At 40.5% G+C, this 19,053-nt stretch overlaps 1 protein-coding gene across 5 annotated transcripts in view; it reads right to left on the reverse strand.

The window, feature by feature from the left end:
• macrod2 (mono-ADP ribosylhydrolase 2) overlaps positions 1-19,053 on the reverse strand; it is a 432,655-nt gene that overhangs the window by 78,634 nt on the left and 334,968 nt on the right. For all 5 annotated transcript variants that reach the window (XM_030442624.1, XM_030442623.1, XM_030442621.1 and 2 more), the window contains exon 8: positions 17,302-17,375. In XM_030442624.1, coding sequence (XP_030298484.1) covers positions 17,302-17,375 — 74 coding nt within the window. The remainder of the gene's footprint in view (positions 1-17,301; positions 17,376-19,053) is intronic.

Consider the following 19,053-nt stretch of genomic DNA (forward strand, 5'->3'; position numbering starts at 1 on the left):
GTGCCTGCCGGTCCTGGTGGACTGAATCAGGACATAATGGGTTCATTAAAAATCGCCAAGACTGCTGGCATTGGGAGGAATGATTAGTGAGATAAGCAGGGGATATGAGCTTAATGGAACAAGAGGTGGCTCACCAAGATTAAAAGCCTTTTCCACATCACTGCCATTTTCCCTCCAATTCAGCAAATCACTTAATTGAAATTCTTTTAATTTTCTTTTTAATTTTCTCCTCGAACCCCTCATGGAATTGCACCCCCAAGATGAATGGTAGTCCGAGGTCTGACTGTGAGACGAATTCAGCGTGTCATCGTAGAGACATTTTGTGACATTATTAGTAGTGGACTATGAAACAGTTGAACTAACGTTTTGTCCGGAATAGACCTATATAAGGCAATACTAACTGATGTACAAACAGAATTGTACTTTTTAATAAGGGTTGTTCCAAACAACTAAATTCCCTGGCATTCAAATGGAAATTTAAAAGTGCAGATATGTTAAAAAAAAAAAAAAAAAAAAAAAGGCCAGCTATTGTATTCCTACTACAAAAAAAGCCAACTGAAGCTGCTGTAAGCTAGCAAGCTCGGTAAGCCATCCATCTGGTGGTTCGGAATGGGAGTTCGGATTGTTGGTGTTTACACTGTTAGCACGGGAGCTTTAAGCCAGGAAGGGCTAGGGCTAACTGGTTAGCATGATCACCTCAATAAATATCTCTCCAACACAATTCATAGAGATACATAAAGCAAAAACTGCTTCTTAACATTCTGTTGACAAGTTTGGTTTATTTTTTAATGTTTTCGACTAAAATCCTTACATATTGTTCCTTAAAACTAGGCTAGCCGAGCACAATTTAATGACATTAAACAGTGTCCAAAATGTATTGCATCTAATACACCTTAAAATTAACCTTGTGTTTTAAGAAGCTACAATTAAGACATGACATTTCAGTATAAATAATATGACAATGTAATTTAGATCTATACATCAAAAAATAATAAGTTTAACTGACTACTATTTATGGTGCGGCCTGGTGAGTACAGTAATGTTTAATTGACTCACAAATCCTTATAAGTACTCTGACAGGTCAAAACTTGAAATGTGGGATTAAAAGAAAGTTCAAATTAAAATCAAAGTAAAATTAGAGAGAAATATCCCTGCGTATCCGTTGAACCACTACTAAACTCAAGGACACAGATTGAAAAATGAGTCCCCATTTGTTACAGACTGATAATAAACCATAAAATCCCTACATCAGACATGTCAAGAACCTGCTAGAAGCCAGAATTCATTGCAGCAGAAACACGGAAATCGGAGGTTGGCTGCTGCCAGTCAAAAATGAATGTGAGGGCTTTGTAGTATGATACCCTGTCAAGAGCTGTACAGTCTCTGTGGTTTGGAGCACAGGCCTTCAGAGAAGCTGCACAGGGGATGAGAGACATAAATAAGTCTACTCTGTCAGAAGAAACCACATAGCTGTCAGATGATGCAGCCCTCTCAGGCCTACAACACAGGGTCCCGGCTTACAACAAGAAAAAAAATTATTTGTATGATACAAATTGACAAGAGGCTAGCTTGAACCAATTTACATCTGACTCATCTTGCAAATGGAGACAAATAAATGCCATGTAATGTAATACAGTTGTATTCTGTTGCACTGTAGAAACACTAACATGCACATACACACGCATGTACTGCACATGCTGGCACAGGCCGTACTTGAACCTAACATTGAAAGATGTCTCCATTAAGAAATCATCCCCTTGCTAAATACAGACCGCGAGCTGCCACTGAGCACGCTGTCAGCAGCCTGTTTAGACAATGGCACGTCTGCAGCCTCAGTGATGATGTGACAGGCTCAACTTGGTTATGGTCCAACCCCTGGCTGGCTGATACAGGGAGAGAGGATGAATGGGGTCTTATCAGGTCGTGTTGAGAGAACTGAAAACGGCAAAAAAAAGCTCAAAGCTTTCCAAAGATCCTCTCTCAATCTGTCTGTCAGATGAGGATGAAATGTTTCTATGCCGAAGCTACCCAGCGCTCATACTTTAATGTCATTCAGTTTGCATTGACAGCTGCAGACAAAAACTGGGTAATTATTTTGCATTGTAGTTTTCTGAACGGGGCTTGTGTAATTTTTTTCTCTACAGTCTGGAGCCAGCTTTACATAAACAGACCGCTATGAAAACATCTGAGGATGCTAGACGCAAAGAGGATGTGTCAGAGACCAAGAGGAGAACTCTTCTAAACACAGTGTTTGGAGTAGCAAGCGAGCTTGAGTGTACTCTGTGTGTACTGAAGGTCATGGCTCAGACGGTCTGTCTATCTTCATTACATCCCGTCTTGTTTTATGATACACACAACAACATTTCGGAGCAAGAGCTCGGCTGGGAGTGTGAGAGCCGAGCTGACGGCATATCTAATAATTGTTACGCTTTGAACTGCTGCACAGGCTGCCAGAAGCCAGACGAAGCTAAAGCTCATACAGTGTTTCAGAAGTTTTTTTGCATTAACCCTTTGAGCTCTACAACAGAAATGGTCTGCCTGTTCCTTCACGGGTATTATTGCTTATTGTGATGTAATTTATTGGATTATCTTTTAATGTATCATCTCTAAAATGTGTATAACCTCTGCTAATCAGAATCAGGTTAAGAATCAGAATCACTTTATGGATCCCTGTGGGCTAAGTTGTGTTTTTAGCAATTTCCCCAGTGCCTACATTCTCATTTTAAAATGCTCCTTAGCCAAAAAAACTTGTACATCCTAAACTAAAAAGGGCTATGGAAGTCAATAAACCATTCTTACTGATAAGATTATTGAACCTGTGCCATAAAGACTGATTGACCTCTTTACTCCTCTTGGGCCACTTCACTGTGCCACCATGTTTTGCACTGTGACCTAATGCTGTCATCATCAGCATATAAAGTGACGACGCAAAAGACAGAGGCCTTAGCTTCACACTGTAAAAAAGAATGAATGATCTCGCTATCATGGATTTTATTTTAGATCCATTCAAAGGAAGCCATCTGGACATAAGGCTGATACACTTCTCTGCATTGGTATCAGTCACATTATAAGGCAGCATTGATACTGTCTCGTTACTGTATCAGCATACCAGATTGACAACAGATTTTTACTTAATGATTACAGGTACAATGATCCTTAATGAATTAATAATAACAATTTTCAGTATCAGTGTGATTATCCAAGATCTTTATCCCGTTTGGCTCAGTGGAGTCCACTAATTTCATCTCTTTGTTTGTTATGATGAACCTGCTTTATCTACTGCGTGTTATTCTATTCCCGCAGAGTAATAAAATTAGTCTCCCAACAGTCCGACAATTCACAGCAAAACAATGACCACAGAAATATTACTCCCTGCCTACTCTTGGTGGGAAATCCTTCAGATTCTTCCAGAGAAGCATTATTTATAGTTAATCATAATTAAATATAAAATCACAAGCACAATAGTAAGCATCCTTAGGAATTCTAGTGGGACGTATGTGAATGAATACGCACTCAAACGTCATTCAAAGCTTCCCTGATGCAATTAATAGAGTGTGTTTTGTTCAAAGACTGACATTTTTACAAAGGTTGTGATTTCATGTATATAAAGAGGCCCTTTCATTCTCTTTAAGGCAGCTGTGGGGAATTGATCTCATTTACATTTAATTTTTTGTGACATTTCAAAAATGTATTAGACAGTTGGATAAAAATACGGCTATGTGCCATCTAGGTTTAATGGCCCCCAGCAATAAAGAAAAGGCATTCGACATTCAACTTACATCACAAGTTTTCAGGGTTTTACAAGTGAGGACAAACTCTGAAAACTCTGGCATGAAAGTGCTGAAAACTCCCATAGCTAGACAGACATGTGAGATAATCAATAGTTCCCATTGGAGAGTGAATGTCTGCAGTATAACCTCATTCTTTGAGAAAATCCTGTCTGCTCAGTTTGAGGTTTGCCCTCTTCAGATGAGAAAGCAGAATTACTGTGCATCAAAGGCAGAAAATCGTACCAGATTTGCCAGAATACTTTGGCTCTGTATCCTTCAGATTAGATTTGATGTCCATCAAAGCTTTTATGAAAAACTCTATCTGTGGTGTTCACATTACAGAGTGAGAGTGCGCTTTATCCCATAACTGTGAACAAATCTAATCCGATGACTTCATGAAGGGGTACATTTTCATTTCAGCACTCAGGAGAGACTGTTATCAATGATTAAAAAATAGCCACAAATGCCATTGATTTGATGCTGTTGAGGAAACGGTCTGCTACAGGACATCTGATTGGGAGAAAGTTTGGAGTGTGACAAAAATAGCCATGATGTTGTCTTTATTTTGCAGTTTCTGCAACCTGCAGCCTCTGATACGTATACAGTTATCATACACTATCCTCTACCCCACTCCACTCCGGTCCACCTTTTGCAGGCACAAAAAAAGCAGAAGACAAGTAAAACTTCATAGCTACACTGTTTTAGCTATGCTGGTTGAGCAGGGACAGACTCTGGTGTACTGTCAAAGTTCAGCACATAAATAGTAATTCAGTGCTCCAGGCTAAGAGAACACAGGAGCGTTCTGGGGACCACTCTACAGGACGACAGCTTCTTAACAGCCTCCACCGAATGAAAAATAGGAAACACAGAGAATACAGAGTGATAGGAGAGGCTGGATGCGTCAGATGCTCCCTTTAATATGTCTGGCATAAGGAGGAAGAAACCTTTGTCAGCCCATAAAAGAGAAAGAGGAATTTGGGCAGCTACAGATCGAAGAACCTTGAGCCCTGCACTGCAGCGTGGCTATAATGAGAAAGCAGGTGAGTGTACAGGATTTATGTCGACTTGTTTATCGATTTAAAATTGAAATAGAGTTTATTACCCCATTAAAATATTTCACTCTGAAATATAGGCTTAACAATAAATACATAACACGGGCAGGGCTCACGGTCTTCAGTACATTACTGACATAGTGATGCCCAAATTCGGTTAGGTTCGCACTGATTGAGGTCCAGAGAGGGAAGCCCTGCAATATGGAATCCACCAGTGCAAACAACTGAAATAAACAGCATTACGAAGGAGCAGAGAGGCAATATCAGAGATTGCCCTGAGAGAGTGTAATGGAAAAGGACTTGTTCTGTCACAGCCTCTCATGGTGATAGAATGCCACATGCTCCCTTCTGACAGTGTGATATTGGCTTGGCACGAGCTTGATGAATGTATCAGCCATAAGTCAGACAAACCCCTGCCCTTCCAGGAACGGCACCTTCTAAGATGTTTATGCCGGGGTATAGAGACAGACATTGTGTAATAGGAATGGGACCATTGTCTGAAATAGGTTTATGGAAAGCATGCGGGCCCAATTCCAATGCCGGCTATTATTTCAAATCGAATGTTATTACTCTTTAGCTGCATTGCTGCTTGGAAAATAAGTCGGGCATTTGGTGGAGGGGGTGACTTTGCAGCACCCCCTTGAGAGAGACTGGACCGTGACTTACTGGTGCTTGGTTGTGGCAGAAGGTGAAGGGAAAGAAAAAGAATGCAGGATGGACAATGAGAGGATGTGGGGCGACCTTTCCCCGGGCTGGTGATGACCCATCCCGGACCACCTGGCTTCCTGCCAGGGTCAAGCAATTAATGCTGCCCTCCTTTGATTACTTCAGACAGGCTGGGGATACAGCGGGCCAGCAGATAGTGTCCGGTCCAGGAGTGCCGCGCCGAGCAAAGAGGAGACAGCTCTGACGAAGGTTCAAGCTTGGGTCACATTGTTAACATACACAGCCGCTATAAACATCACAAGAAGTAAGCCGCTTTGCTTATTATTTCTGCATTTGCATAATAATGTGGCATAAACACGCTCTGTTTGTCTCAAGGCCTTGTCACTTCTGCCTACAGCTTTACAAACCTGAACTCATCTGTAAAATTAATATTACCATTCACAGAGATGAAAAGGGTCTTTAGAACTTTTCATCAAGCGAGTTGGGCTGTAAGGATGAGGTTTCCATAAGGTTAGACTAAGAGAGTAGCGAGTAGAGGCCTTATACACTAAACCATCTGCTACCCAAATCCTAGCCCTGCAGCCTTCACACAGCGTGCACCTCCTGTTCTATCCATCAGCCTCCTCCACTATGTACCTGACCTCAGTGCCCAGCCTTATCTCTGAAGCCCTGTTGAGTTACAACATGTACCACTCCTACTGCGCTAGCCTCGCTGGCTGGGTCCCGCAGAGACAGACGCCCTTGTCAATCAGCACAGAGGAGATCATTCGTCAGTAAAGTCAACACTCAAACAATGACATAATTCAAAGGCTCAGGCATGGGGATGGTGAGAGGAAGGCTGCGAGAGATAATCTTGCTTGTATCTGGCCATAATCGTACCTGGTAATGACGTACACACTGGCTCACAGCTTTAAACATCTCTCTTCCTGCTGCTCAATAGAAAACTTGATTCAAAAAGGCAAACTGCATGGGGGATTAGCTCTTCAGAACTCAGCATGACTCGAACTGAACCTCAGCTCCAACCTTTAACACAACTTTGAAGAGCATTTATGCCCTTTAATGGTTCACGGAATCAATTGGGCATCACTGGAAATATGAGCATCTCCATCTCATCGTAGCTTTCACAGTGCTGCTGGTTTGTACAGAGACTACACTGAATTGTGAAAGCTAATCATATGGTTTCATATGGATTCATGAATGGAGTGTATGGGGAAAGGCAGGCGAGTGACTCAGAGCATAAGCAAAATGGTGGTGTCGGTAATTCTGGCCAATTTCGAAAATTCATGCAGGCATAACAAAATCGACACGATCGGGACATGTGTTACATGACATATGCAAACACTAGAGCCTCTTTCACTCCTCTAACTGTGGCACCCCTTTCTTCTGAATACAACCTTGGGCTAAAAAAGGCCCCGATCAAGTAATTTATGCTTGGAAATAAAACATTGACTTTCAAATGCACCACTGCCTGAAGCCAGGCTTTGAGGCTGATTTGATCCCCCTTTGAGATGGTGAGAGATACGGCCCATTCCCCCTAATCACATGCCAGAGACCGTGCAATCACACAGCAACAGCTAAAGTAATCACCACGGTGGTCTCCGCCCCTCCTCCCTGAACCGAGCATCAACCCTTCAACGTTCGTAGCACAGGGAAGTCCTGCATATGTGCTCCACATACAGAAGCGGTCACACCATGGCCTGTCAAGCCCAACATTCAGACTGTAAGCAAGTTTGTTGATGGGGTGGCTGACAATGACCAACTGTGAATAGTAAAAGAGGCTGCCACTGCATTTTGTAACTGCTAAGTCTTTTTTATTATGTTAAGCTACACTTCCTCATACAGTTTGTTGCCCAAATGTAGCGGATCCTCTGCTTTATTTTTGAGATATTTCTTCCTGTAACTTTCCAAATCAAACTTGCAGAAAATTAGAATGCTGGGAATGGATTCAAACTCTCATTCATTTTGCAGGTGCCAGGCAGAGCTTTTGTTTGAGGAAAATAAGACACTAGCTGGGAAACAAGAAAGCATGAATATCTGATGACTGTGAAAAGTTAAGCTGCAGCAAACTTCTTTCACCAACAAAGCTTGTTGGCCATTTTTTTTTTATGTTGCTATGTTGCTGACTGTGTGAATGTAGTATAGCCTTCCTCAGGAGCGCTGGAACTCGTAGCTTTCCCTGTTCCACCATTGCCAGTAAACAGGAGGACCCTGCTCTCTGCGTGTTCATGAGCAGACAGGACCGCTTCTTTACCGTGTTCTCTGTCCGGATTGGATAAGGTGGGCAGGGATACCAGAAAAATAATTATGTATTTTCTCTTTGACTGCATGAGCGAGGGGAGGGAAAACATGGGTTACTGACCAAAAACTCATGATAACAATGACTTTTGTTGGAAAATAGAGCCATTTAATGCAGAACAACCTACAGCTGCTTTATGTATTTGCCCTGCTAAACGCCAAAACATTTTCAAATCTTTAAACAGTTAGAGTGTCCCAGGAAAAAAAGGTAAGTACTCTATATACTGAGACTAGCAGCATACTGTAATCTGCTTAAATATTAAGCTACTTGTAACTTTTGTCTCTTAAAACCGTGATAAATCTAATTTACATACAATTGAGGATTGATTAAGAAAGGGTTTAGTTAACTTTATATTATTATACGGGAGATATAAAATCATTGGCCATGTCATTAGCTATAAAACAAAAAAAATGAAACAAAAAAGGTGCTCGCACAGTGGCAATGCTCCAATATTCACTAATTTATTGCATGAAAGTAGCAGAGATACTAGCAACACTGCTCCTCATCGGACTTCACTTCATTACCTGTACAGTGTAATGCAATCAATCTGTATTTGACGCATGCCAGAAATTCTGCCTTTACAAAAATAACAACATTCTGTTTTGTGTTCATTTAACCTCATATGTATTATAGAGGTTGCGCATTAGTAGTGTTGAACAGGACTGGATTATATTGAGAGGTGTTTCGATTATTTTGTCCATCCAATTGATATATTGTTATTGATATATAATTCACTCTAGTACGACTGATGATGATCTCAATAATAAACCTAAATTAGTATTATTACCTTTCTGACAACAAAGACTTAAATTCAAAGCTGGTGTATTCATTACATTGTTCAGGTGCACCTAATGAAGTGCTCAGTGAGTCTGCTTCACTGTACATACAATATTTAAACACAAGTTCTTTAGCTGTACCCATGAATGAGCGGTCCATTACACTGGCAATACTAACCAAGGTTATTTGTGTGTCCCAGACTTTATGGCCTGATATCAGCACCGGTGATTGAGAGGACAGTGAAGTGGTCATAATGTTTTTCATCCACTATCTTTTTTCTGCAGGCCACAGATAGACCACATAATTAATGGCATTGATGACCATTCTCGTGACAACGCATCAGAGTGTGTTGTCTGAACTTGCTGGACAGTCTTAAAATGAGCTTCCACTGGGTCATGTAACGCCCTCGCAAGAGCATACACTAAACGGTCGAACACACACATACATACACCTCCGCAGTAAAGGTCTCCATGCTTCAGCGTGGGGTACTGCGGTGTAAAATTGTGTTCAAATAGAGTGAATGAGCAAGCTGGAGTTTGATGAGTCTCCTGTCCTCTTCTGAACCAAAAGCTCGACCCACTCTCGCTTTATCACGGTGTGCCAGCCTACCGCTATCTGTGCTACACTAAATCAATTAGCATGTCATTAAGATAGCTTGTTCCGGCACAGTAAGCACGGAGGTGGGACTACAGTATCTACACGAACGATGGAGCTGAACTCAGAGGGCATCATATCTCAGTGTTCATGTGTTATATTGAAGTGGGCTGTATTTAGTGGTGGGTAGAGCACATGGGTATGGGCGAGATATCAGTCCCTACAACTAAACATCACCATGGAAAAAAAATAGTTTCAGTAGTCCCAAACAAGTGCCAGAGAGAGAGAAGAGGAAGAGAAATTATTCATTCTTGATTTTTTTTTTTAGGGTGTTTGTTACTTGTAAGTCGGCGCTGTAATCCTCAATAACAGCCATAGCGATTACATTCAAAGCTTTATTTTAGCACTTACCTTGTTATCACAAACAGCTTTTCAATTATTTACCTACTCCTGGGAGAGAGATTTAATCCTTTCAGTCGACTTTTATTTATTCCTTTAATAATTCCTGTCATTCTAAGTAGGGACGGAGCATTAGCGGAATATTCGATTCACAGTCAAAGTCACCTCACATCAGAGAATAAGGTGATCATGCTGCATTCACCAGGAGTAAAGTAACACCATGGTCTTTGGACAAGATAGAGAGATGATAGGCTTAATCCCCATTCGTGCAGAGAGGATTTCTCTCTAAAAGGCAAGAGCTCCATCAAATAATTCAGATAAACATTGGAAATACTGTAGTATTTGCTGCCTCTGATACTGAACTTTCCTTTTTCTCGGACAGCAGGAGCGCTTAATCAAAACTGCTTTACCCTCTGCAGTTAACATAAAATGCGAAAAGTAAAAATATTTAAGAAATAACTTTCACTAGAGTCAATTCAGAAATTGGATCCATATCATCCTCAATCTATTTAAACAGTGAAACTAGTGGTATTTAACGACACCAACCTGAGGTCAGGGGAATCAAATAGCACACATCATATTATCCAGAGTGAGCTAGATAATAAAATCCTCACATCATAAAAGCCATAAAATCCCCATTCTACTGCCTTGGGCCAAATGGCTGCCACTAATGTATTAAAGTACATGGCATGCATTAACACTGGTGCCAGAAAAGTCATTCTCTGACAGAGAAAACTAATAAGGCATTCACACACTTTCTCTAAAGCAATTCTATAGCCACGGAGGGCAGGTGTTTGACAGAGACGCTGAAGAGAGAATACAGTTGTCTCAGGTCAAACCGTGTGTCTCCACTCGCACGAGACAGAACAGTATGTGGAGGCAGAGTCGAGTGTTTAGTCATGCTCTCAGCTCCTGATCAGGCCCCATCTCCCCGATGCCCTCAGTCACAGCGAACAATTCAAAGGGCCTTGACACTGACTTCAAAAGCCCAGTGCTGGCTTTGAACACCATGCCAGTTGCATGAACCATCAGCGGCACATCGGCATCCTCGAGGCACGCACGGAGCAAATTTGTGCCTCCCTCGGCTGCAGATGCGACACTTGGCAAAGTCTTTTCACTGGATACTAGACAATAACAACACCATCAAGGGGTAATGCAGCGACAGCGCGCTAAAGCACCGCCCAACTTAATGTTAGCTTCTGTTCCAGTAGCTGTGGGTCCTTAAAGTGTTGGGAGGGTTCTGTCATCGCTCTGAGATGAACTTAAAAGAGTTTTCAGTTCGTACTTGAATAAATTGGTATCTACCACTGTTCTGGACAGTAACGTTTACACATGTTGACTTTAAATCAATTCATTTTCACCTCATCTTTTATTGTATTTTATTTAACTTTTTGGACATAGAGTAAGAGAAGAGGAGGCGTATCACGTAAATGTATACAAGAAAACAACAATAATAAGATGAGAACTGAATGAAAAATTTAGTTAAAGGAAGAAGGAATTTTCTTGTCATGATTAAACTGAACAGCTACATGGACAATTTATCACTAAACATGGAGAATAAACAGTATTGGTGAAACGGTAAGTCGAATGAATGGACAATTATTTGGATAATAAATAATTAATTTACATACGATAATGCCAACATTTGCGCTTTCCTGTTTGATTTCAAACTACATAATTTGGGGTTTCTGACCATTTTGAAAAAAATATGAATTTGAATGTACAAACTTTGGCTTTGGGAAACTATGGCTTGCATTCTCTTTTTTAACTATTATCCAACATCTTATAGTACATGATTCAACCGTTAAGCACGAAAATAAATTACAGATCAAAGAATGATGAAAATAACCTTTGTGGTTCCCATGGTTTTACCGAGAACATATGCCAGATCCAGTGGTTTCTATGGATCCTGTTGCCAGGCCACATCCCCCAACTTGAAAATCAGTCTCTGGGCTGTTTTTACTTTAAAGCAAAAAAAAATGTATTTGAGTTTGCAGCCTTCATTAAAGGTGGACGTGTGAGGTGTTTACAGTAACTCAATGAAAAATAACTCATCACTTATGCCTGGCACATACAACTTAGCCGCGAGCAGATAGGAGCACAAGATTTTGTCAAGCTGTGTATGAACCTCAACCCAGAGATGCCGCATACGAGGACATGATCAAACATGAGTGGGCTGTTCACAAACATCTTTCCAGTCTGCTTCACTGTACTGCCCAACTTCTATGTTGCCAATAAAACCTCATGAGAGACCACAGAATAGTCACTTTGATTTATAAAATCAATCATCATGTTGCCGCCTTCTAAAGAAACTGATAAAAGACGGAACCCTCTATTGAAGATGCTCTGTCTGGACGAGGCTAATGGAACAGAGGCTACCGTAGCCAGAGAGAGGGATGGGACTTGGACTCTGTATTCTCATTGTGCTCTCCGCGGCAATTCATCATCATTTTAACCACCATGTATACTAGGTGATAAACAGCACGGGGAGCACACACATATGTGGTTTATTGTCTGCTTACCATGCCAGTTAGATAAAGCTGGTCACAATCCTCAAAAATGTAATTCACATTTTCTAAAGGTGAACCGCACAATATAGCTGTGATAACAGAGACCATCCATCTTATTCAGTTGACTGACAATGAATGCCACAATATTGTCATGTTATAGCTCCATCTGCCAAAACCCAGACAGCCTCCTAAACTGATCTCCATTCACACAGAAAAACACAATCATACAAAACATACACCATACTGTATTTATTCTTAATAGCCACTTGACATTTGTCACAAATCACTCTTAAGTCTCCAGCCCTGGCTTGAAATGAAATGTATTATCAGGTGTCTTAAATGACAAATGCTGCTAAGGTAAACAGATCATTCACAGAAAAGGGGAAAGGGATGTAAACACCTGTTTTGGGATCGTCGTCGGCACAGCGGAGTGCTTAATACTAAAGCCCAAACCAGAGTGATGTTGAAAGGTGAACTCTCTACACATCAATTTTGTCCTGAGCGGCACAGCGCAGCAGAGCTTATTACAGACTCCCAATCTGTCTCAAGTGTTCAGACTGTGTCAGTAATGCTGGGCTGCTGGGCCCTTGAAAAGCTTCATTAAAAAGCTTGGCCATCCAGAGCACATCCGTGGCAGCCAAATAAAGTGTCAGACTGCATTTTTCATCTGCAGATTAAACCTATGTAAGCCTGAATTAAACAAAATTAGATCTGAAAATGAGAAATAAACCGGAGCCAGATGAGTGGAGGGAGGGCGTGTTGCTGCGAGCAGGAGGAACCTGCTCCGATACCAAATGGAGGACTGGCTGTGCAGGATTGTCACTGACTCACTGAATGTCTGCAACCCCTTATGCATTTTTTAAGAGATTAGGGCCTTATAGTCAGTTGTTTACAAATACCAACATATTCTATATCAGTTATCTTTGTGAATACGGGGTAGTAGAAGCCGACTTCCCTTATTCTTTCATCTATTGTGATCTGAAGGATCATTCCTGCACTCAGGTCTCTCTAGATTAAAGGATCTGCTCTCCCTGACCACGGCAAGGCTGTTTATTCTGCCACAATGGAAGCCTGGGTGCTTTTAAGAGTGAATTTCACACTGGCATTCGGGCCCTTTGTGTGCTGCTGAGTGCATCAGGGCTACAGTGTGCTGGCCTGGGAGATAAACTCACCGCTAATCAATCAGGCAGTGTCCTTTTTTTTCTCCTTTTTCTTTTTAACTCTGTCCTCACTCCCTGTCTTACACACACAGACACAACGTCCTTTGCTATTTGATGTAACAGTGCACTGAGATCTTAGTTCCTCTTGTGAGCACATTTCAGTCAGTGGTCAATTACAGTCCAGTTGCTGTGAGTGAATGTGTGTTTGTGACCAACCTGCCAGATTCAGATGAATCTCCAATAGTGAAAGAAATACTCATAATCTTTATTTAAGTAAACATTTCAGATTCTCTTTCTAAAATATATTTAATGTTACAGCTATTAAAGTGTAGGGCTCATTTAAATTTCTTTATATAGTAATGAGAAGCTTGTGAATTTTGCCACATGGATCAATAAAGTCTTATCTTAACCTTAAATAACACATCATAATTATCTGTTGATCATATTTAGTATTGTTAATCTATATCTGCAATATAACCAGTCACTAAAGTTTTTAAATCAGTGCAGAAAGTAAGTAAAGTTATGAATAATACAGCACCTTTCACAGAGCAAGGTCACAAAGTTCCTCACAAATAAAATTCATTGAAACATCCGACTATAAAAACAGTGAAAGAATAAACAATAAAACATAGGAACAACAGGTCATAAAGACACACAGAATTTACAAACTCACAAGGCGAGGCAAAGGCCAGTTTGAATAGATTAGTCTTCAGCGGCTTTTAAAAGCATCACCAGAGACCGCCTGATGTAAGCCTAGAGGAAGGTCGTTCACTGCGTCGGAGCCACCACTTCAAAGGCACCATCACCTTCTGTTTCAAGTCGAGGGGCGGATAACCAATAAGTCCTGGTCAGAAGACCTAGTGACCTCCTGGTGATATAGCTCAGAAATATTCACAGTTGCCTGATCATGGTGGGTTCACGTAATGGAGTAAAAGAAGTCTCTATTCAAAACTGAAAAGCATAGTACTTTAAATTTACTAAGTTTTTCCAGCACTCTGGCTAACGCACATGCACACAGATAAACAGCTGGACAAACACGGACAATGCTATCAAGTCAGAGTGTGTACGTTCGTGTAGGGGGTTGCAGTGGGGTGCTGCGGCATGTACTCTGCCACACCAGTGTGTTAGATCCGGGGCCAGCCCATTGTACTGAAATTCAGCCACAATAGCGCTGTATCTTCCCCAAAGCAGAGCCCTTATCATGGCCCTGAAATGACTCGTCTCTGTGGACGGCCAGAACACAGGCTCCTCGGAGCCGAGACTCACGGAGCTGGAGGTAAGCGAGCGGAGCAATCTAGTCTTTTTGTTCCAGGCATGATAGACTGGAACTCAAACCTTTCAATTCTCGCTCTGTCTGCTGAAAGCTGTGTGCAATCTGTGATATGAGCTACTGAAACAATGCTGAACTTTTGCAAGCCTTTTGATGGTATAGCACACAACATCTCATCACTTGTAGACTGCCTTTGAAGAAAAGATTGAGAACATGAATAAAACAACAACCAGCACAATAACGTTCTGTACATTCAAGGCTTTCACTCATAATGTCTCTATTGACTGCGAGATCTACACAAGACATGCAGTGAACAACTGTCAGCTCACAACTTTCTTTTGAGTTGACGCAAAGCCTGAAAGAGATTCACATCAGCAATCAATCAGGTCGACACTGTGTGTGGCTACTAATCTACCAATTGCAGCAGTATCAAATTGTGTTTCTTAAGATATAAGACAGAGCATTTAACTACTAAAAAGTCCACTGTGCAGTATTTAGTCGCACTAAAAACTCAAAAGGCCTTCTCTAAATCCAGTGTTTGGTTTGTCTGATCTGAGCTAGTGTAGAAGCATGGCAGGCTACATCGAGGAAGATCCATTACCTCTGTAGATAAACCAAGCTCAAACACAACAATTCTCATTTTCAGGTGATATACACTGCATCATACAACATAATTATGAATATTATGTTCCATTTCTGCCCCTAAATCCCCTTAAGTCTACACACTGGACTTAAATGTGGAGCAAACACTATCACAGCTAACAGGGGGGACCTCCTGCTGTTCCTTCAGACATTATGAAATTCCATTAGACATTTATTTGGATTCTGCTTTAATTCTTTATGTCTTGCTGATGAAAGCTTAAGTGGCATAATTACTGAAAAAAAAAAACGTTTTTTTTTTTTTTACACCATGTTTTTACCTTTTTATCCCTGTTTTGGGATGCATCAACAGTAACTGAGCACCACGCAAGGGTGAATGAATGGAAATTGGAGGGAAGACCTCCTGCTCCACTGCATGTTCTTCTGTGGTTTGACTGGAAGACTTTCCAATGTAAGGGAAATACTGCTGTGCTTCTGGGTAAAATGCATCATTTTATTCTCTCTGATCTTTTTAAAAGCTTACTCACTCTTGGTCTAGTTAGAGTTGAGGATCCCCGGCTTGTGCTGGTGGAGCTTTGCCAAACAGTGTTCAGGGGAAACCTCGGTAGACATCTACCCTTCTCTCTCTCTCTCTCTCTCCATGAATTGTTTGTATAAATATTTTCCACTTGATCTACCCACACCAGAGATAGCCATCAGTCAGTGCATCACAAAATTGTCTCCTATGTGCAACACTGCAGCCTCCATACGCCAAGTAGCAATCCTGGATGTGGAACAACACGACTACAAAAGTCAGCTTTGCACATTAGCTTGTTATTTACAGTCAGCAATAAGCTATATAAAACCTTCCTTACGCCAGAGTGTTGATGGATTCCCTGAGTGCATGTTACAGCAATCATCAGGCAGACAAGAAGTGCTGCAAACATAGCACATCAACTGCAAAGTAATCCGGCAGCTCAGAATCATTTGGCTGCCTGTTCAGAACATCCATAACACCAGCTGCGGAATGTTGCAGCACGTCAAGCTTTGAGCTTTATGAAACACCTAAATCCACAGTGACAGATATATACAGCGCAACAGTAAACAAGGGATGACCCCCCGAAGGTTACCATCACTCACTGACAAGTGAGCCCCCTCCTGACAACTGGACACAATTCGGTCCTCGTGAACTTTTAATGAAAATATATCAAGGCGCTAAATACCCTTTTTAACACATGTCACATATAATAACGCTGCTGTAGAAGCCTTGTGCAACTAACTCATAACTGCTCGTATTAAAATATTAGTCCTAGTCTTAATTTAGTCATTTCACAACAAGTATAGTTTCACCTGGGTAACCAGTGCTGACACATTACAAGACAGTCACACATAAAGGTTTCGACACTGGCTGAAGCACACGAAATGACATAATTTGAACAGCTTCGGAGTATTACTCGATAATTGGTTCTGATCCGACATCAAGGCCGAACAGAAATAGACTCTAAACTATCACACCAAAGTTTTGTTTCCTCACTGTATGGATAATAAGATGTTGATGTTGGCTTCTGTGTGGTAAAGATCCTTACAGCAGCATGCAGCTCAATCTTCAGCAAAAGTAGCTTTGAAATTTAAATGTCCATATCCATTTCAGTTTTCCACAGGGGAGATGGAGATTTTACGTCTCTTTGTGATGTCCTCTAAATAAAAAAAAACAACACTACTTTGCTTCTCACCCCTAATAGCTACAATTGAAGATGCTCATCTGTTGGGTTTCTACCAAATAAACTGCGGTGATGCAGCACATCAGATCATGAATGACAGACTATTCAAGGCTTAATTATGATATATCTATACCAAAACCAACTGATTATTTCATCTGATGCGTTTATGTTCTTCTGGGTGTAATAGCTCTCCCCAGCATAGACCAATTAAACAGTCAACCGACCATTTACGGCCCGATTAGTCTCAGACTGGCTTTTAATTTGATATGCATGCAGACCACACACTAAATGGCTGATCAAGCGGGGAAGGTGGATAAGATGTCTGTCTGATACAGAGATGCATGAGAATTAGTGTTCTGTGTTCCTTGAATCATCTCCATTTGCAGCGAATCAAAAAAAGCATGAAATAGACTGAACCAGCACAAATGGTTAGTTGGCTTCAGATAGCTGTCAATCTGAAGCCAACTATCCTTTGTTTTGAATATGTATAACCCTGGCATATCCCACCTTATCAGGATTCTCTTCGATCCAGCTCTTTACTGTGTTCAGGGCGATTTCAGCTGCAGGCTCATTGGGAAAGCCTAGGAGAGAGAAAAAAAAACAGTGTCAATACCAGTTGTATACAACATGCAGATGCAAGAGGGATACGAAAACAGACAGGCGAGCAGACAGACAAAGTGATATCTCCACAGGTAACAGCATTTCTCCTAAATCAATGGAAAGCAGCACAAGCTGCTTGTCTCTCATAGATGAGACCAGCTGTCTGATAAACTGCTATAGACGTGTGTTACCAGATGCACCGTGATAGGAAAAACACATCCACGTACAGACATCAGGGGGACAAAGAGTAGGTACAAACTGCATATATATATATATTATATATATATTATATATATATATATATATATAATATATAAATATATATATATAATATATATATAATATATATATATATAATATATATATATAATATATATATATAATATATATATATATATATATATATATATATATATATATATATATATATATTTTATCACTCGGCCAGACAAAACATGAATAGTAAAGCTATCTGAAGTACTTCCAGTTTACTTAAACGTTTCCATTTTATACTATTTTCGATTTTTTATATTCTACCTTACTGCTATTAACAGGCAGAAATTGTTGTTGTTTTCTGTTTTATTCCTCTGAACCAGTCACCAAATGCTTTCACTTTGAATATTTGTGGTATTTGTGGTCACTAAAGGATATATATTTTCCTTAGAGGGAGAACAAATTATCCTACTTCTTAAGCTATATAAACTATTTTAAATCCTTTTGGATTAGCTTGAAAATGAAGAGATTCATGATCCTCACAGGACACCAACACAACAAACATATAATGTTCTTACTGAATATGATGCATTGATGTACCTAATAGCATGCAAAGTAGTTATGCAGAGGCATAACAATTTTTAGCAATTTAAAAATATTCATCACTTTTATATTGGCCACATGAAGGGATTATATCCTGATGCGAAAAATGGGACCTTCCCTGTTTCTCTCAGTTGCCATTAGAAGCCTGTAGGCAATTTGTTTAGGTTGTTTAATGTTTCTGGTCTGTGCATGTCAATGATGCTTTCTATGCGTGTTCTCCAGTCCCTTGTTTCAATGCCTCTCTCCTTTCCGCTAACAGAACAGAGAGCAACAGTAGCTAATGTCAGCTTAGAAATGGAGTCTGATAACATTAACTAACCACTGGCTTCCAGCACAACACCAACGTTCCACAGAGCCCCTTCAAAATGAGCTCTACATTTAAACTGCACAATCCAATAACATCATATACAGTATAATATTAGAACTCTGACAGGGACCATTTTACTGCACAATGACAACTTTAATATTTCATACACTCAGCATATTTTGCTGATTTAACTAACATATTTTTTACTGAAGTAAGATTTTGAGGACACGTGTAGTGACGTCTTTTCACAGTATGGTATTAGTACTTTTAAGATACATAAAGGATCCGAATATTTCTTACGCCACTAAAAGCTTATGTGTCTATGAAGCAATGAGGCTAACTACTATATTACTATACTCAAAACAGTTGTCTCTGCGTTTCAATGTGCAAACACACAGAATGCGATTTGACACATTTTTAATAAGGCCAGAGAGCAAAGTCTGCATCCAGGAGAGAGACGACTCTGCTGGATACCAATCTTGAGATCATTTGCTGCCATTGTAAAGAACTCACCAGCATTTAGAGAGTGAGCTATT

The sequence above is a fragment of the Sparus aurata genome, chromosome 15 (assembly GCF_900880675.1).
Source record: "Sparus aurata chromosome 15, fSpaAur1.1, whole genome shotgun sequence".
Classification (NCBI taxonomy): Eukaryota; Metazoa; Chordata; class Actinopteri; order Spariformes; family Sparidae; genus Sparus; species Sparus aurata.